At 43.3% G+C, this 21,283-nt stretch overlaps 1 protein-coding gene across 2 annotated transcripts in view; it reads left to right on the top strand.

The window, feature by feature from the left end:
• KNTC1 (kinetochore associated 1) overlaps positions 1 to 21,283 on the top strand; it is a 245,329-nt gene that overhangs the window by 199,360 nt on the left and 24,686 nt on the right. For both annotated transcript variants that reach the window (XM_075834110.1, XM_075834112.1), the window contains 5 exons: positions 1,026 to 1,075; positions 2,243 to 2,321; positions 4,425 to 4,543; positions 8,100 to 8,235; positions 18,213 to 18,308. In XM_075834110.1, the coding sequence (XP_075690225.1) occupies positions 1,026 to 1,075; positions 2,243 to 2,321; positions 4,425 to 4,543; positions 8,100 to 8,235; positions 18,213 to 18,308 (480 nt within the window). The remainder of the gene's footprint in view (positions 1 to 1,025; positions 1,076 to 2,242; positions 2,322 to 4,424; positions 4,544 to 8,099; positions 8,236 to 18,212; positions 18,309 to 21,283) is intronic.

The following is a 21,283-nucleotide window of genomic DNA, read 5'->3' as shown; positions in this document are numbered from 1 at the left end:
GTATTACCATCTGTTTTACAAGCAGATACATTTAAAATGGGAAAAATCATAATTTCTTCATATTTTCGCTAAATGTTGGTGTTTTTCACAAATAAGGAATGAATTTATCGACCAAATTTTTGCACTAAACTAAAGTCCAATGTGTCACGAGAAAACAATCTCAGAATCAATTGGATAGGTAAAAGCATTCCGGAGTTATTACCACATAAAGTGATACATGTCAGATTTGAAAAAATGGGTCTGGTCCTCAAGGCCAAAATGAGCTGGGTACTCAAGGGGTTAAAGTCCATATATACAGCGGGCAATGTTGCATTCCTCCTTTGCTGAAAGCGGAACTTTAAAACATTTTGATATGAAATACTAAAAATTTAAATAAAGAGGATAAGAAAACCAATTTTTCTTTCATCTCTGTGAGATGTGCCATCGCCACCACGTGAAGCGACGTACGCATGGACAGAACGTTGTTGCAAAAATGGTAGCTATACAGAAGTATACGTTTGCATAGGTTCGCTCACCACGTTTCCACCGCGTTTTCTGATGTCATTCCATGCCACGTTTGAAATTCTCTCGGGGCTAGTAGATGCAGAGGGATTTTCTGAGTTGGCAGCAGATGCAATAGGCAGTACTATATGAGAGAGGATGTATCCAGCACTCGTAGAAGTAAAACTTTTGATTTATTTGGTCATGTTAAAAACAGATTTAAAATCCCGGGAAGACGCTAACGCGTTTCGAACTGCTAGGGTTCCTAATCATAGCTGGCCAGTGCTGGATACTTCCTTTCTCGTATGGAACGTCATTGCATCAAGCCTCAATTGGCTGCCTCGGTGTCATCACGTTCAGATGATAAACAAAGGCACAGAATTACATAGGTAAGCAGATTTACAATTTGTTTTTAGCCATGGTAAAATCATGGAAAACCCATTTAACTATGTTATAGGCGTTACAGCTAGCTTGTCAGGGTTTTTTTTTGTTTTTTTTTTTGTTTTTTTCATTCATGCCAATTAAAGATTTTGTGTTTTCTACAGAAAGACAAAGATTTATTTGGTGACATTCAGGGAGATGAGGACCTCAGCAGGTATGTAGTAAACTGGATTCAAGGATGATCTGTCTTAAAGAGGCTCTGTCACCAGATTATAAGTGCCCCATCTCCTACATAATGTGATTGGTGCTGTAATGTAGACAAGTGTTTTTTATTTTGAAAAACAATCATTTTCGAGCAAGTTATGAGCAATTTTAGATATATGCTAATTCGTTTCTTAATAGACAACTGGGCGTGTTTTTACTTTAGACCAAGTGGGCGTTGTGTAGAGAAGTGTATGACTCTGACCAATCAGCGTCATACACTTCTCATTGTTCCAGCCCTGCTTCTTTCACTGCACAATCATGCTGGGCTGGAACAATGAGAAGTGTATGACGCTCATTGGTCAGCGTCATACACTTCGCTTCACAACTCCCACTTGGTCAAAATTAAAAACACGCCCAGTTGTCTATTAAGAAATGAATTCGCATAAATTTAAAATTGCTCATAACTTGCTCAAAAATCATTGTTTTTCAAAATAAAAACCGCTGTTACCTACATTACAGCGCCGATCAGATTATGTAATAGGGCACTTATAATCTGGTAATCGAGCCTCTTTAAGTTGGCCATACACATTAGATAGAGGTCTCAAGCGAATGCTTATTTAGCTGACCGCTCTCTATCGACGACTCCATAAAAATTCACACACTGTATACATGCAACTTATCTCCTGGGGAAACAAAGGATCAGGCATGTTGAAATCCACCCATCAGTCGACACTAATCTAAAGGTTCTTTTACACCAACAGATTTATGCTGGAAACGAATGCGTATGAACAAAATTTTCATGAAGATCGACACCTATTTAGCTCCATTTATCGTTGTACTGTATGGGGACGAACGATCTTGTTCATCCCCAAAATAGTTTGCATTATTGTCGACAGCACATCCCCTTTTTATATGGGGAAATTTGCTCCCGTGAACAATGATTTTCACGGTCACATTAAAGATGTGATCAGCCAACACATGACCGCTTGCTTGCTTTTTGTCTGATGATTGCTGGGCCCTTTTACGCGGGCCGATGATGGGGAACGAGCGTTCTGTGTTGTCGTCGCCCCCCCTCTCCATATCATTGGCTTCTGTAAAAGGGCCTTGACACGCCATGTTGCTATTTGGACAACAGATACTTGTACTTTAGTGTTTCACTATTTCTTATTTTTTGCAGAGTTATTTACCTTCTCCAGCCGTACCCAGTAGATATCAGTTCAAGAATGCTGTACGTAATTGCCACCTCAACCACATCTGTAAGCATTGTAGTTTTAAGTGTTGTTAATTAATATTTTAAAGGGGTTATCCCGCCATAATAAGGATTTGCTCACTGGGGTCCCAGCATCTTCGTCATTACAAATAATTAGCATAATACACTTCTTCACTTATTAACATCACTGTATCTTGGAATACTCAATGTCTCTTGAAAATACTAAAAAGTAGAAAAAATCCATGGCACTCACCATTCAATAGAATTTTCATTTAATGTTGCTGCAGGCAAACAAAGGTAGTATGGATCTGGCGCACAAGCCTACGGCCGTACCCACGCTTTATCAAGGCCTATGCGTTATTGCAGACCACACCCCTTTATATACACCTGAAAACTTTCATGTTACATACAAAATAGTAAATAATGATAAAAACAAGGTAAGATTACCATATATGGTCTGCAGACAAAGCGTGGGTACATGCGAAACGGCCGTAGGCTTGTGCTCCACATCCATACTTCCTTTGTTTGCCTGCTGCAACATTAAATGAAAATTCTACTGAATGGTGAGTGCCGTGGATTTTTTTTACTTTTTACAATTATGCCTGTGCTTGTCTAATCACACCACTCAGCACCACCTGTTATGGATTCAATTGAACCCGTTTAGACCTATGTGGCCATCTGATTATTGAGACTTGCAGTGCTCCAAGAGACAAAGCAGTGGCAATCTTTTTCTCACTTTTTCTTGAAAATACCCTTGTAGCTTGCGTTTTCCTAGTTTTTCGGGGTAATACAGTATATTATTCCTTAGGGCAGTGGTTCCCAAACTTTCTTAGGACGGGACCCACTGCTGGGCAAGAGTTTTGTTTGGGATCCCCCACTACCGTACTTAGCTCCATTTTGTCTGACGTATATCGACATAATTTGTAGTTCGATTCCGGTACTTGGCTCCATTAAAAGAATAGTCCCTGCAACACCAATAATTGTGTGGACGGGGCGGGCTCAAGGTATCCTGCTGCTGTGCGTCGCTGAGGCCTGACACTGGCTGGTGATGGTGGGTCATACGACCCGAGCTGTCCATCAGAGGCATAGCTAGAGGTTTAGCACAGGCGGGAAAAACACATTTGAGTGGGCCCCCCGTACAGTGTGACCCCCCCCCCCTTACTGGCCCCCACACAGTATAATGCTCTTATAGGGCCTTCCTACACAGTATAATGCCCTTATGGCTGCCCCACACACAGTATAATGCCCTTATGGCTGCCCCACACACAATATAATGCCCTTATGGCTGCCCCACACACAGTATAATGACCCCATAGCTGCCCCACATAGTATAATGCCCCTATAGCTGCCCCCACACAGGACAATGCCCTTATAGCTGACCCCACACAGGATGCTGCCCCCACATAGTATAATGTCCCTATAACTGCCCCCGACACACTATAATGCCCCCATAGCTTCTCCCACACAGTATAATGCCTCCATAGCTACCCCCACACAGTATAATGCCCCCATAGCTGCCCCACATAGTATAATACCCCTATAGATGACCCCACAAAGGATAATGCCCTTATAGCTGACTCCACACAGGATAATGCCCCCATAGCTTCCCCCACACACTATGAGCCATTTGTGCCTCCCCAAACAGGATAATGCCCTATAGCTGCTCCCACAGGACAATAGTGCCTCCCCACACAGTATAATGCCCTTATAGCTGCCTCCCACAGCATAACGCCCTTATAGCTGCCCCCACACTGTGTAATGACTACTTAGTGCCCCCCACACAGTATAATGACCCCATAGCTGCCCCACATAGTATAATGCCCCTATAGCTGCTTCCACACAGGATAATGCCGTTATAGCTGCTCCCACACAGGATAATGCCGTTATAGCTCATCCCACACAGGATAATGCCCATATAGCTGCCCCACATAGTATAATGCCCCTATAGCTGCCCCACTATTGTATAATGCACCATAGCTGCCCCCACACAATATAATGCCCCCATAGCTGCCCCCACACATCAACATACCTCCACTGAAATGAATGTACTTCTGTTGGGCATAGTTAAAGGGGTTGTAACTGACATGTTAACATCTGTCCCTTACACATTTTTATTTTATTTTTTTATGTGATCTTTGTCTTTTTACAGCCCATAGGCGAAAACAAATTAACATTTGCTCACAGAAGTCGAGCTCTTCAATGTTTGATCCACTTGGCTGACTCGGAGACTGTGGTGTCAGTTGTTAAAAAACCTATTGACCAAGTAATGTAAGCAAGTGGAATATGTTTATCTTGATTTCTTTTGCATGTCCCCACTCGTTTCTTTATTTGAAACCGACCTGAAATGGTATAATGTAGCTCACTAGCAAAAAAAAAAGAGCATGTTGGGGTTACGTTTTTGAATCCGTTCAGTTGTGAATTTGACTATCAACATTTTGTTATAAATATTCAGCTTGTTTTTCAGTGATAGTCTTGCATTTTTTGTTTCATTTTGGCATTTGTAATTCATCAGTGATGGGGTGTTGGTTGTCCATTACCTGTCCTGTATTTATCAAAGAAAATGGGTTTTACTATTCAAAATGGATCGGGTATCTGGCTTATAATGTGCCAGAATTCTGGTGTACATACTGTGCGCCACATTTATGAACTCTTTTAGACGCTCTTTTGACACACGACGGGGCGTGGCTTAACAGGAAAGGGGCATGGTCTAACAAAAAAAAGGTGGCGTGGCCAAAAATGTGACCCTGGCATAAACTAAGCCAACTAAGGCCCCATGCACATGACCGTGCCTGTAGTCAGGCCACATAACTTAAAACCGTACCGTACCGTTAAATCCATTCATTCACATTCGTCCTCTCTAATTGGAGTCGTTTAGAATAGTCTGGGCCAGATGAAAAAGACGTGAAAATTAAACACTTCTTCCAGCTGCAACTTGTGTCAACAGAGTCTACTGCCCAGATATTTTTGGCTCCTCCATTTTCTAGCACTCTCCCTACCATTGTACAATTTACTCAAACTCCCCACTTGTTGTTGCTCCAAAACTACTGTAGCTCCTATGTTGCGCATTGTCCCCGAATACTGTACTTCAGAAATAATGGTGTCCTAACTAGTTAAAAATTAGTACTGCACAGGCAGCGCCCCTGAAAACAATAGTGGCAGATAGTGCCCTAAAAAATAACATTGCCTAACAGATAGTTAGCACATTAAGCCCCAGATGGTAATAGTGTACCTCACATTAAAAGTACCCCTTTTTGTGCTCCATGTAGTAATGGTGCCACATTTTGTACCACACACAGTAATCGTAATCTTCAGTGCCTCCCAAACTGTAAATGTGCCCCCACACATTAATTATGCCAAACTTTGTGCCCCCTCCACAGTAATAATGCCCACCTTTGGGCCTCCTACAGTTATAAAGCCTCTTTTGTGCCCCCCACATAGTAATAATGCCCACTGTTGAGCCCCCTTCATAGTAGTAATGCCCCCCTTGTGCCCACCACACAGTAAAACTGTCCAGATCTGTATCCCCTACAAAGTAATCATGGCCTTTTTCAGCCCCAAAACAGTAATAACTACAATCTTTGTGCCCACACCTAATTAAAATTGCCCACTTTTGTGCGTCCGAATAGGGAATCATGTCCCTAAAAAGTAATAAAACTTATACTCACCCAACCCTGAACCCGGGATGAGCCGGAGGCGGCTGCACTAGTTTGCTAGATGCAAAGCCAGAGCGAAAACTAGATGGGGATGGTCTGCAGAAGCTATCACAAACTAAGGCCCCCCTGTACAAGACCAAGCCCGTAATCAAGATCCGTGATTACGGGCACGGACGGCCGCTGACATCTACCAGCATTTGCAGGCCATGCCCCCATATAAAGTATGGGAGTACAGTCCATGAAGAGCAAAAATATAGGACATGTCCTATCTTGCGGAGCCTTTCTACGGCACGGACAGCTTGCCGTAAATATACGGGAAGGTGTCCATGGGCAATAGAAATTAATGGGTCCGTAATTACAGATGAATTCCACGGTCGTGTGCATGGGGCCTAAGGAGGAGGTTCATTTTCAGAACGCTCACCCATCCAAACCAGGTGAACTTACTTCTCTTCCAAGCCTCAACATACCTTTGGAATCTGGCTAGGGGATGAAGTTATTGGTATATAGTTGAGAAATTTTCAGCTGAGCAAAGGGGGACTCGTAAAGGGGCAGGATCTTTGGTCCCCTTCTTCACTGCAGTCTCCTTTCGGAGGGTGCGATGGAGGGCAGGCAATTCTGTTGAACGCCTTCCCGGCCTCCAATGACAAAATAATAAGGGGGACTTGGGTGAGTTTGAGTAGTGAATGAAGCGTGTTGTTGCGGGCCTGACAGCCAGATACAAGGCACACTTAGGTTAAATTCACATCTACCTGCTTTAATTCATCCCGACTATTGGCTAGAAGATTGGCATAGATTCAGATCAACGTATTTCAAGAAGATGGGACAATAACAGGCGCAGAAATGTGCGTCTTTGATCAGTTTCGGGAGGAACGCAACATTCGCCAATGTGGAATTGAGTGGGAAGTGTGTGTCAGGAGAGATCGAATTGAAGGACCTAAGTAGAAAAGGCGACACAGATATTTAGATCAGGGGTCTCAAACTCGGCCGGATAAGTGGGCCACATATAGAAAAATGGGAAGTTGACGGGCCGCATTACTTTCAAATTTAATACAATACAAAATTATTGTTAATCAATTAGTAATTTGAACTACCATAACACTACATTACTATAATAGATGGGTAGATGCTGCCGCAGTGCCCTCGGTAGATGCTGCCGCAGTTCCCTCGGTAGATAGCTCCATTGGGGCTCCCTCTAGGAGTAGAATCCCCAGCCAGAGCATTGCCGACGCTTTGGCTGGGGATTCCTCTACTGTTGGAGCCCCTGACGCCACTGTCCATACACAGTGATGTCAGGGGATCCTTCTGGACCGGAATGTGATATCAGGGGCAACCCCAGAGCCGGAGTCCCGGAGCAGAGCACTATTATAGGCTCTGCGTCGGAACTCTGGGGAAGCCATTAACATCAATGTCCATATATGGACAGTGATGTCAGGGGCTTGCCCAGAGCTGGAGTCCCGGAGCAGAGCCGCTTCTAGCACTCTGCCTGGGATTCCAGCTCTGCTCCTGACATCACTGTCCATATATGGACAAAGATGTCAGTGGCAACCCCAGAGCTGGAGTCCCGGGCAGAGCGCTAGTAGGCTCTTCCTGGGACTCCAGCTGTGCTCCTGACATCACTGGGACTCCTGCTCTGGGGAAGCCCCTGACATCATTGTCGATGTATGGACAGCGATGTCAGAGGCTTCCGCAGAGCCTATACTAGCGCTCTGCCCGGGACTCCGGCTCTGGGGAAGCTCCAGACATTGTGTGTCCAAACATGGACACCGATGTCACTGAATTTCACAGAGTCCCGGAGCAGAGCTGATACTAGCGCTCTGCCCGGGACTCCGCTCTGGGGAAGATCCTGACACACTGTCCATATATGAACAGCGATGTCAGGGAATTCCACAGTCCCGGAGCAGAGCCTATACTAGCGTTCTGCACGGGACTCCGGCTCTGGGGAAGCCCCAGACATCGCTGTTCATATGTGGACAGCGATGTCAGGGAATTCCAGAGTCTCGGTGCATAGCCGATACTAGCGGCTCTGTGTCCTGCGGGCTGCAGATGACAGCCCCAGGGGCCACAAGCGGGCCGCGTGCTTGAGACCCCTGATCTAGATCATTTTAATGACAATACATATGTTTTGTATATGGAATTTACAATAGCTGTTTTCACAATTGTATCTTGTTTAGGTATTACCTGAAGTGTTGCATCTATCTATCAGAGTTAGAAATCTTAAACATCCCATACACTCTTGAGTCATTTCATAGCAGTCCCAAAGAGGGATTGATAAAAAGCCTATGGAAAAACCACAGCCATGAAACCAGGGTGAGTGTGAAGAGGAAATGTAAAGTATATATTTGTACAGTCCATTGTGTGGTGATCACTGTGAGCTATTAGTTTTATAGTATTCACAGGCATAAAGGTTACAGATCACACTTTGTATAGAAAGTCATCAAAGAACAGTATATTGTATTGCATTTAATGTGGACTGCACAAGTTGATCTATAAAACCTGTGGAGCATTGTGTTACTGTGTGGTGTTTTTATTTCTAATTCTTCAAGTCAAAATGCCCAAATTTTATTAATGTACATTACTAATACAATAAACCCCATTAATTTATCAGGGTACAGAGCAACATTTACTTCACTCTGATATTCATGAAGCAAATTATATTCCACAATCTCACATGGTATCACAGTTTCTTCTTTAACCTTTTCAACACAGGGCTGTGGGGTCAGTAAACCAATCCTTCTGATTCTGACTCCTCTATTTTTCAACATTCTGACTCCTTCATAAATGACTCGTGTATAGTAAACCAGACAAGTTATTCGCTCGCTGTGTATAAACGTATGTGTAATTGGTAATGTAAGGAAAAAAAGAGAACGGTGTGCACTCAGATAACTTTATGCAGCTATACTGTATATGGATACGTCCTAGAAATTAATCAAGTGCAAGTCTGAATAGGAATATGGGGGGGGGGGGTTTGGGAGCAGACCCGAAGAGACAGGTGAGTGCGGCATAGTTGTGTGGCTTCCCCTGATAGCTCTTGCATCCTTTACTTTCACTAGTCGCCTGTCTTCCTTCTCCCCTTCTGTGTCAGTTTGGCCCTTCTACCTCCTATAGTCCTGTTCAGCAGCATGCGGCTTGCTGCAGCGACACTGAACACTCTCCTAGTAGTAAGGGCAACCGTTTCGCCAGACTAGGACAAGCGCATCGTCAGTGTGCCTGTTCTGAGCCCAGCGCTGACGTGGTCTCACTGCGCTAGCTGAGCGGATTGGCTGGACGCCGTGGAGGGAGGGGATATAGGAGCAGGGAGGAGTTGCAAAGGAGAGCAAGAGAAGGCATGATAAGTTCAGGACACTACAGCACAACCCTGGCAGTGCAGCCAAATCACTGGGAACAAGGACAATATTAAGCCGACTCATGAAACTTTTTCACTGTGCCCACCAAAGTGTTAAAGCGGCCCTGCACCCTGTAGTGAACTTCCTCCTCTGTTTTTCAGAGGACTAACTCTGTGCTGCACATGCTCAGTAGTGAAGTCTGACATTTTTAACAAAGGGTCTTGGAGCAGAAGCATGACAATACGTAGTCTAAAGCTGGGTTCACACACACGATTTACGGACGTAATTCGGGCGTTTTAGCCCCGAATTACGTCCGAAAATGCGGCTCAAAAGCGTCGGCAAACATCTACCCATTCATTTGAATGGGTCTTACGATGTTCTCTGCCGACGGTCATTTTGTTTACGCGCTGCTGTCAAAAGGCGGCGCGTAAAAAAGACGCCCGCGTCAAAGAAGTGCCTGTCACTACTTCAGAAGTAAATGGAGCCGTTTTCCATGGACTCCATGGAAAAACAGCTCCAATTACGTCAGTAATGGACGCAGCGAAAGACGCCTGCACATGCCATTACGGCTGAAATTACGGTGCTGTTTTCTCCTGAAAACAGCACCCTAATTTCAGCCGTAACGGACGCTGCCGTGTGAACATACCCTTAGAGAGAGGAGAGAAGAAAGGAGAGTTGATAACCGATTTTTTTTTTATCGCTGCTAGAACATCATAGTTATCACTGTTTTATTTTATAAATAGGGGCTTTAGATTGACCAAACATACAGGTCATTCTCAATGAATTAGAATATTATCAAAAAGTTAACTTATTTCAGGAATTCAATTAAAAAAGTGTATCTCATATGTGTGTTAGATTCATTACACACAGTGATCTATTTCCAGTATTTTTTTTCTTTAATGCTGGTAATCATGGCTAACCGTTAATGAGAACCCAAAGTTTAGTCTCTCAGAAAATTAGAATATTATGTAAGCCCGATTTCAAAAATGATTTTTAACACCGAAATGTTGGCCCATTGAAAAGTATGTACAGTATATCCACTCAATACTTGGTCAGGGCTCCTTTTGCATGAATTACTGCATCAATGTGGCGTGGCATGGAGGCGATCAGCCTGTGGCACTGCTGAGGTGTTATGGAAGCCCAGGTTGCTTTTGATAGTGGCCTTCATCTCGTCTGCATTGTTGGGTCTGGTGTCTCCTCTTCCTCTTGACATTACCCCATAGATTCTCGAGTTTGCTGGCCAATCTAGCACAGTGATACTGTGGTTATTAAACCAGGTATTGGTACTTTTGGCAGTGTGGGCAGGTGCCAAGTCCTGCTGGAAAATGAAATCAACATCTCCATAAAGCTTGTTAGCAGAGGGAAGCATGAAGTGCTCTAAAATTTCCTGGCAGACGGCTGCATTGATTCTGGACTTGGTATAACACACTGGACCAACACCAGCAGATGACATGGCTCCCCAAACGATCACTGAGTATGGAAACTTCACACTGGACCGCAAGCAACTTAGATTGACGCCTCTCCACTCTTCCTCCAGACTCTGGTGACCCTGATTTCCCAATGAAATGCAAAATTTACTTTCATCTAAAAACAGGACTTTGGACCACTGAGCAACAGACCAGTCCTTTTTGTCCTTAGCCCAGGTAAGACGCTTCGGACGTGGTCTCTGGGTCATGAGTGGCTTGACACAAGGAATGCAACCGTTGTAGCCTATGTCCTGGATACGTTTGTGTGTAGTGGCTTTTGAAACACTGACTCTAGCCGCAGATTCTTGAATGGCCTTTTCTTGACAATCCTTTCAAGTCTGTGGTTATCCCTGTTGCTTGTGCACCTTTTTCTACCACACTTTTTTCCTTCCTCTCAACTTTCCATTAATATGCTTGGATACAGCACTCCATGAACAGCCAGCTTCTTTAGCAATGTCCTGTTGTGGCTTACCCTGCTTATGGAGGTTGTCAATGACTGTCTTTTGGACAACTGTCAAGTTAGCAGTCTTCCCTATGATTGTGTAGCCTACTGAACCAGACTGTTGGACCATTTAAAGGCTTAAGAAACCTTTTGCCGTTTTTTTTGTGTCGATTAGTTGATTAGAGTGTGACACCATGAGTCTACAATCTTGAACTTTTACCCAATATTCTAACTTTCTGAGCGACTAAATTTTTGTGTTTTCATTAACTGTTAGGCATAATCGTCAACATTAAAAGAAAAAAATGCTGGAAGTAGTTCACTCTGTGTGTGATGAATCTATATAATATGAGTTTCACTTTTTGAATTGAATTACTGAAATAAAATAACTTTTTGATGATCTAATTCATTGAGAAGGACCTATATCTTTAATAGTAGATTGAAATTTCTAAACTTTCCCTAAAGGCTATGAAAATCTTTTTTTAATGCCTTTTTTTTAATTTATTTTTTATAAAAGTCAGTCTGTTATTGATGCAACTTTATAAATAGTTTTTATTAAAAAATGTTACTTTTTGAGATACAGCTGCTCTGTATTTTCTATAATTCGCTAAATCCTGCTCCTGTCAAGTCTGCGGGACTGACTGATTCAGTGAAAACGGGTCCACGCAGGATACACCTGTAATCCATCACATCTAACTTCCCACAAGTTTGCGGGACTGACGGATTCATGTCATAGCGAAAGATACAGCTGCTCTGTGTAGAGAATACAGAGCAGCTGTATCTCAAAAAGTATAACGTTTTTTTAATAAAAACTAATTATAAAGTTGCACCAATCACACTGACCTGTTTATTGAAAAAAAAATGCCATTCAAAGGTTTACATACAGTGAAGGAAATAAGTATTTGATCCCTTGCTGATTTTGTAAGTTTGCCCACTGTGAAAGACATGAACAGTCTAGAATTTTTAGGCTAGGTTAATTTTACCAGTGAGAGAGAGATTATATTTTTAAAAAAAACACAGAAAATCACATTGTCAAAATTATATATACTTATTTGCATTGTGCTCAGAGAAATAAGTATTTGATCCCTTTGGCAAACAAGACTTAATACTTGGTGGCAAAACCCTTGTTGGCAAGCACAGCAGTCAGACGTTTTTTGTAGTTGATGAGGTTTGCACACATGTTAGATGGAATTTTGGCCCACTCCTCTTTGCAGATCATCTGTAAATCATTAAGATTTCGAGGCTGTCGCTTTGGCAACTCGGATCTTCAGCTCCCTCCATAAGTTTTCGATGGGATTAAGGTCTGGAGACTGGCTAGGCCACTCCATGACCATAATGTGCTTCTTTTTGAGCCACTCCTTTGTTGCCTTGGCTGTATGTTTCGGGTCATTGTCGTGCTGGAAGACCCAGCCACGAGCCATTTTTAATGTCCTGGTGGAGGGAAGGAGGTTGTCACTCAGGATTTGACGGTACATGGCTCCATCCATTCTCCCATTGATGCGGTGAAGTAGTCCTGTGCCCTTAGCAGAGAAACACCCCCAAAACATAATGTTTCCACCTCCATGCTTGACAGTGGGGACGGTGTTCTTTGGGTCATAGGCAGCATTTCTCTTCCTCCAAACACGGCGAGTTGAGTTAATGCCAAAGAGCTGAATTTTAGTCTCATCTGACCACCGCACCTTCTCCCAATCACTCTCAGAATCATCCAGATGTTCATTTGCAAACTTCAGACGGGCCTGTACATGTGCCTTCTTGAGCTGGGGGACCTTGCGGGCACTTCAGGATTTTAATCCATTACGGCGTAATCTGTTACCAATGGTTTTCTTGGTGACTGTGGTCCCAGCTGCCTTGAGATCATTAACAAGTTCCCCCCGTGTAGATTTCGGCTGAGCTCTCCCCTTCCTCAGGATCAAGGATACCCCAAGAGGTGAGATATTGCATGGAGCCCCAGATCGATGTCGATTTACAGTCATTTTGTATGTCTTCCATTTTCTTACTATTGCACCAACAGTTGTCTCATTCTCACCCAGCGTCTTACTTATGGTTTTGTAGCCCATTCCAGCCTTGTGCAGGTCTATGATCTTGTCCCTGCCATCCTTAGAAAGCTCTTTGGTCTTGCCCATGTTGTAGAGGTTAGAGTCAGACTGATTAATTGAGTCTGTGGACAGGAGTCTTTTATACAGGTGACCATTTAAGACAGCTGTCTTTAATGCAGGCACCAAGTTGATTTGGAGCGTGTAACTGGTCTGGAGGAGGCTGAACACTTAATGGTTGGTAGGGGATCAAATACTTATTTCTCAGTGCACAATGCAAATAAATATATATAATTTTCACTATGTGATTTTCTTTTTTTTTTTTTATATAATCTATCTCTCACTGGTAAAATTAACCTAGCCTAAAAATTTTAGACTGTTCATGTCTTTGACAGTGGGCAAACTTACAAAATCAGCAAGGGATCAAATACTTATTTCCTTCACTGTAGCTGTTAAATTCCTATAAAAGTAAATCTGCAACAAGCTATGCATTTAATAATTAATACAAAATTAATCTATCATACTTAATATTTTTATTTTCAATACGAGTTGGTACATATTGATTTTTTTTTTACTCCACCCAAAACTGTCTGACTACACAACCCTGCTTCAACCGCCCTGATCTGCAATAGTACGTTGTTGTACACCGGTAATTTCTGCAAACCGCCCTACTATTACGTGTTCAGTGATGTTGCAGACACAGGAACTGTGCCTGCACCAATTGGGTGTTGGCTATGTTAAGACACCACTCTAATGGCAGAGATCGAAGATCACTCAAATCACGGATGTTTGACCCCCTTACACTGCAGAACTTTAAAGCTTCACAGGGGAAGGAGACTCCCTTTGTCAGCCCATCAAAGCCTCATGATTTGATCGCAGTAGGCCCCCAAGCTGCCATGATAACCATCGACAACCTGCAATAGTGTGGGTCGGCGGGGGCATTGGGCTGATGGAGGGGGCTGTCCCCCCTCTCCATAGCGGCTTAGATGTAATTAGTATTAGGGAGACATATGTCAATCAATGGAGAATGGACGAAGCTAGCGGCGACTCATGAATACGCCAGACTCCTCTCTGGTGGTGCTACCTGGGGTCTGAATGTAGGTTCTCAAAAATCATTGTATCTCTCACAACATTATAAGGGCTGCATAATGTGAATGACCGGTTGCCCTTAATACGTTCTGTCAGAGGCACCTTACATGTTAAGAATGACTCCATCATCCACTCTCACACCATCAACGGCTCAGATGCTATTTTTCCCAAGCCATAGCGAGTTTGAGGAATCCATGACAGGCGCTTGATAATTTCCAAACGGAATACACCATTTACTTTCCAGGAGTTTGTTTCTCCCTCAGTGGATCTGCCTATTTTAAGTTGGACTGCCAGGTCAAGTCGGTCTTTGTTGCAGCAGGTTCTGCCCTGCGCCCAGCTTTTGTCTCTTCCTCAATCAGCAAAGACTTCTCACTAAGGGCAAAACAACTTCATTGAGGTATCTCGGAAGGAGAGCAGAAGGTGGATCTTGCTGATCTCGCTTCTCAGGTTATCCATGCATTTAAATTCTTATTTGAGGCCTCCCTTGAGCCAGCCCATTTTGCTGCCAGAGCATCGGCTAATTCAATAACCATCTGATGTTCAATTTGGTTAAAATCTTGGGCGGCAGACCCGGTTTCCAACAAAGCCCATGTTGGACTGCATTTTGTGGCGGCAGACTCTTTGGAAAATGGCTGGATGAAATAATTTCTGAGGTTACTGGCCTTAAGAGCTTATTTTCTAGTGTCCTCAGCCTTTTCTTCGTTCTCAAAGGTTTCATTCCTTTCCTAACTTTTCATCTCAGAGATCATACTCCTCCCAGAGGCCAGATATTAGAGCTAGCCATCACATGGAGTCCAGACACCCATTGTTCAAGCCTAAGCCCGTTTGCAACAGCATCACAGGCCCCAGAATCTCTCCTCCTTCCAAGACATCTTTAACCTGAAGGTGTCTCCCCACTTCAGTCTGCTGTCGGAGTTGGGGGATGATGACTTTGAGCCGATATGGCTTGCCCATACGACGCCTGGGTTCAGAAGGTGGTGTTGACAGGGTACAAAATAGAATTCTCAACCCTCCCCTAGCTTGGTTCTATCTGTTGACACCACCTCGGGCACCAGATCATGCTTTTGATTTGGGTTTGTTTTATTCAAGAAATTTTATTTAGGAATACAAATGCTAAGTGATACAGCATGAGTAATTTTGATGGCCATGCAGTGCCCACAATATGAAAAAAAACTCCATGTTTATCATTGTCCATGGAATCATGCCAAGGAGAAGAAAAAACACAGTTAAGGCACAACTGAAGTCCTATCACATGGTAGCATAGTAGTTAGAACCTATATCTGTATGCCATATAATCAAGGGGTCCTGACAAATACCCAGGCTGAGCGTCAAACCTGCACGCTTCTGATATTATTTTCTGATATTTTTCAGTATTTTTGATCTCTTCTCCTCCAAGAAGTGATTGTCCCAGTTCCTCAGTCGGAATTTTTTCAAGGATCCTACTGGAATCCCTTCACAGTCCCCAAAAAGGACTGATCAGTCTGACCAATCCTGGATCTAAAAAATCTGAACTGCTTTGTTTGCGTTTGGCGGTTTCTTATGGAATCCCTGCAGTCAGTGGTCGCATCCTTGGAACAAGGAAAATACCTTTCCTCCATCGACATTCGTAATGCCTACCACAATAACCCTATTGTAAAGACCCACCAGCATTTCCTCCGTTTTACTGTTGGTTCTCAGGATTTCCAGTTTCTCGCCCTTTCTTCTGGTCTTGCCACGGCTCGAAGAACCTTCACCAAGTTCCTGGAGACTCGTGGGAGTGGCTGTTAGCACTTACTTGGATGACTTCTTGGTGTTTGCTTCCTCCAGAGAGGACAACCTTTCCAGTCTTATCACCTGGATTTGTTTAGTGGATCATCAACTGAAAGAAGTCCTCCCTGTTTCCAGCTCAGTGCATGGAGTTTGTGGGAATGATTCTCAACACCAGGACACTCACTTCACCTCCCATTGGACACAATCGGGTCCATTTGAGCCAGGGTGGCTCTCCTTCACCAGAAAGCTCCCTCTTCCATCCAATTCTGAATGCGGGTGCTGGGCAAGACTGTTTCGACCTTTTTGAGGCCACTCCATACGCACAATTCCACACAAGGCCCCTTCAGAGGATCATTCTCGTGCGCTGGGACAAGTCCATTGGCACGCTGTACATATTGATTCTCCTGCCATTTCGGCTTCATCTTGTGGAAGACCTCGACAGCCATTCTTCAAGGACCGTCCTTTTTTTTTTTTCTCCCCCTTTCAGTGACTTCTAATCTTGACAGATGCCAGTCTCTCTCCGTGTGGGGAGCATTTTTCGACCTTCACATAGTTCAGGGTACTTGGTAGCCTGTGGAAATAACGTTACAAAACAACCTTCTGTAATTGAGGGCCATCTTCCTGGCCCTCTCCCATAGGACTAAAGTTCTCCAGAGTTGTCTGATCAGGGTCAAGACCGACAACTCCCACGGTGGTCATCGATCTGAACCATCATAAGCTGGGCGGCACTTGGATCATCTTATATCCTCTACTGAGCAGAGAATCATGCGCCAGCTGTGTCTGCGATCCATGTGCCAGGAGTGGACATTTGGGCTGCAGACTTCTTCAATCGAGAGAGGCTCGATTCAGGGGAATGGTTCCTTTTTGCCCAGAAATCTTCCTTCAGATTTGCAAGCGGTGGGGCACCCTAGACATGTTTTGTGGTTGAGACAACATGCAAAAAAATGTCCCAGCGTATGGGATCCTTAGGTTATCGCAGTCGACACACTGGTCTCTCCTTGGAAAGGGTACTTCCTCCTTGTATCTCTTCCCTACCCTTCCTCTGCAACTGCCTAGTGTCCTCAAGAGCTTTAAAGGAACAGTGTCACCACAGTAAGATTACTACTTCCGGTCGCGGCTTCCGGACTTGTGCACTTGGACCAGCGGCAGCAGACGGAGCGGACTGGCCGGAGGGAGCCGCGGCGGCAGGAGCAGGTAAGAGATTTCAATGTATGTTCGTGTTTGTGTACGTTTACTACTGTATGTAAACCTACTACACTGTGTGTTAGCTCAAAAAATGGCGACACACAGTGTAGGAGGTTAGACCGTTCAAACCCCTCGTTTATCCCGGCACTAGCCAGGATAAAGGAGGGGGGAATGCTGAGAGCTCACTAGAGCGAGGGCTTTTTACCCAATTTTGCAATGCTGCAATTTTGGGAATAGCTCCATCTAGTGACCAGCAATGGGAAATATTATAAATTAGAATCTAATTTATAATATTTCCTGACTCGTGAAAAAAAAAAAAAAAATTTGAACAATGTTTAATCACCTACACACTAAATGTTTAATTAAAAAAAAAACAACATGTTTTGCTGGCAACACATTCCCTTTAAGGAAGAGGGAGGTTCCACTATTTTGGTGGCTCCATACTGGTCTCGCCGAGCTTCGTACGCCAACCTAGATAATCTACTCACGTACGCCTCATGGCACCTTCCGCTGCGACACTACCTGCTTTCATGCAGGTAGCATGTTACCACTACAGCCAATCAGGGGGCTCAGCAGTCATGTGGTGTATATCTGGCATTATTCTGGCTTCACTGCTAAGCCCTCTGATTGGCTGCAGTGGTCACATGCAACCTGCATGTAAACCATAACCAGGAGTGCCACCGGAGGGTCAGTGCTAGTTCGCCGGGGGAAGGGATAGGTAAGTACTGCTTGTTTTGTTAATTCATATAATTTGCAGTCCTTACGAAAACATTTTAGGAACCCGAATAACCCCTTTAAAAAATTATCCCTTGAGACACATTCTAGGGTCAGTCCACTTTAGATATAACCCCGTTTATGTTAGTCGCTTATTCTCCTCCGCTTGACCATAGAATGTAAGGTGTTAAACTGATTAAAAGGATATAAAACTAATTTTTCATTGTGGCGTTTGTAAGGTAATTTATACATTATACATAATCACTGTCAATTGTATCTTTTTTAGGCGGTGAGGTTGGTAACAGAGCTTTGTTTAGAATACCAAGTTTATGACCCTCAGCTCTGGAGTGGATTATTGCAGAAATTGCTTGGATTTAACATGGTAAGCTGGTACATGACTGCTCTCATTGTGTAGATGTTCTAATTATTGATTTTATAATCCCTTTTTTGGGATTTTAATATTCTGAATGTTATTGGAATAAAGTCAATAAAACCTATGTACTGCAGCTTACGTTACCTATCTGCTAGAAATCAAAATGTATTGTTAAAATCAAGAAATAACATTAAGGGTATGTGCACACGGCTTATTTTCGGCCGTTTTTAAAAACGGCCGCGTAAAAAAATGCCAGCGGAAAAGTATGTCACTTCTTGAGCCGTTTTTCATTGACTCTATAGAAAAACGGCCATGAAAAACGCGAGTTTGCTTAAAAACCGGCTGAAAATCAGCTTGGCAATTTCAGACTTTTTTTTTTCTTTTTTTTAGTAAATGTGTGCACATACCCTAGATGTGATAGAAGGCAGGTTGTTTAACCCTTTCATGACCGAGGGTCATTGATACCCCTGTGTCCGGGTCAAATTTTCCATTTCTGATGTGCACTTCTTTACCCCCTTCCCTCTTTGGCCACTTTTGACCTTCCTGACCGAGCCTCATTTTTCAAATCTGACATGTTTCACTTTGTGGTAATAACTTCAGACTGTTTTTACCTATCCAAGCGTTTCTGAGATTTTCTCGTGACACATTGGACTTTGTTACTGGCAACATTTGCTCGATACATTCAGTATTTAATTGTGGAAAACAAAATTTTGGGAAAAATTGCAAAGGTTTTAATTTTTTTATATTTAAATGTATCTGCTTGTATGACAGGCAGTTATACCACACAAAATTGTTGCTAATTAACATCTGTCTACTTTAGATTGGCATCGTTTTTTGAATATAGTTTTATTTTTCTAGGACGTTACAAGGCTTAGAACTTTAGCTGCAATTTCAAAAGGCTATTTTTACAGGGGCCAGTTCAGTTGTGAAGTGGCTTTGAGGGCCTTATATATTAGAAACCCCCCAATAAGTCACCCCATTTTAAAAACTTCACCCCTCAAAGTATTCAAAACCGCATTTAGAAAGTTTCTTAACCCTTTAGATATTTCACAGGAATTAAAGCAAAGTAGAGGTGAAATTTTATTATTTTTATTTTATTTTTTGCAGAAATTCATTTTTCATTTTTTTTTTATATATATATATTACAAAGTTTTAGCAGATCTATTCAACTCAATATTTATTTCTCAGGTTCTGCAGTTTTAGGAAATATCCCTAGCATGCTAATGGACTGAAGCACCAGCCTCAGAAGCAAAGGAGGACCTAGAGGATTTTGGGGCCTTCTTTTTATTATATTTTAGGCACCACGTCCGGTTTGAAGGGCTCTTGTGGTGCCAAAACACTGGAAATCCCCCAAAAGTGACCCCATTTAGGAAACTACACCCATTGAGGAAATTATCTAGCGGTATAGTGAGCATTTTGACTGCACAGGTTTTTTTGCAGAAACTATTGGAAGTAGGCCATGAAAATGAAATTCGAAATTTTTTCAAAGAAAATGTATGTTTAACTAATTTTTTCTCATTTCCACAAAGACCGAAGGAGAAAAAGGAGCGCAAAATTTGTAAAGCAATTTCTCCCGAGTAAAACAATACCCCACGTGTGGTCATAAAGGGCTGTTTGGACACATGGCAGGGCTTAGAAGGGAAAGCGCGCCATTTGGCTTTTGAAGCTCAAATTTAGCAGGAATGATTTTCGGAGGCCATGTCGCATTTGCAAAGCCCCGGAGGGACCAAAACAGTGAATACACCCAAAAAGTGGCTTTATCTAGGAAACTACACCCCTTGAGGAATTCATCTAGTGGTGTAGTGAGCATTTTGGCCCCACAGGCGTTTCATAGATTTTATTAGAATTGGGCAGTGAAAATAAAAACCCATTTCTTAAATAAGGTGTAGCTTTAGCAAAATTTGTAATTTCCTAAACGAATAAAGGAAAAAAAGAACCCCAGCCTTTGTAAAGCAATTTCTCCCGAGTATGGTAATACCCCATTTGTGGTCATAAACTGCTGTTTGGTCACACAGTAGGGCTCAGAAGGGAAGGAGCGACATTTGGCTTTTGGAGTGCAGATTTTGCTGGATTGGTTTCTGGGTGCTATGTCGCATTTGCAAAGCCCCTGTAGGACCAAAACCGTGGAAACCTCCCAGAAGTGACCCCGTTTTGGAAACTACACCCCTCAAGGTATTCATGTTAACCCCGCAGGTGTTTTGCAGGCATTAGTGTGCCCTGGATGTTGCAGAGTGAAAATGGGATGTTTTTTTCCATAGATATGCCAATATGTGGTGCCCAGCTTGTGCCACCATAACAAGACAACTCTCGAATTATTATGCTGTGTTTCCCGGTTTTAGAAACACCCTTCGTGTTAGTTTGTTGTTTTTTACGCCGTTCACCGCGTGGAATAAATAACGTAATAATTTTTATAGTTAAGGCTGTTACGGTCGCGGCGATACCAAATATGTATGGTTTCGATTTTGTTTTTCTAATGCATTGCACTACTTCTCTGTAACATCTGCCAGTCATTTACTGACAGCAAGCCGATTAGGCTTAGCCTCCCGGCGGGGGCCTGATCTGCTTCTGTATTGACAGAGCAGGAGGCCATTGTTGGGTCTCCTGTTGCCATAGCAGCAGTCGGCAGCCATGATTGCATGGCAGGGCTGCCGATATGCTAGCAACCTGTATGATTCAGCGATCGCTGCATCTAAGGGGTTAATGGCAGGGATCGGAGCTAGCTCTGGTTCCTGCCGTTACAGGTGGATGTAAGCTGTTACATCCACCGCTGATTATGCCGGCTCAGCTCCTGATCCGGCGCCACCTTGCTGTCTGCTATGGAAGCCTTTCAGGCCCTGCATCCGGACAGAGTCTGAACAGCGTCTGTGCTAGGCAGACAGGGAGACCAGTATTAGGCCTCCGGTTGCCATTTCAGCCACCGGGAATTTTATTGCTGGGGTGCTGATGAACTGCAAACTCCTTAAATGCAGAGATCGCTTTTGACC

The sequence above is a fragment of the Rhinoderma darwinii genome, chromosome 1 (assembly GCF_050947455.1).
Source record: "Rhinoderma darwinii isolate aRhiDar2 chromosome 1, aRhiDar2.hap1, whole genome shotgun sequence".
NCBI classification, from domain to species: domain Eukaryota; kingdom Metazoa; phylum Chordata; class Amphibia; order Anura; family Rhinodermatidae; genus Rhinoderma; species Rhinoderma darwinii.
This window is presented reverse-complemented; position numbering and strand designations above follow the sequence as displayed.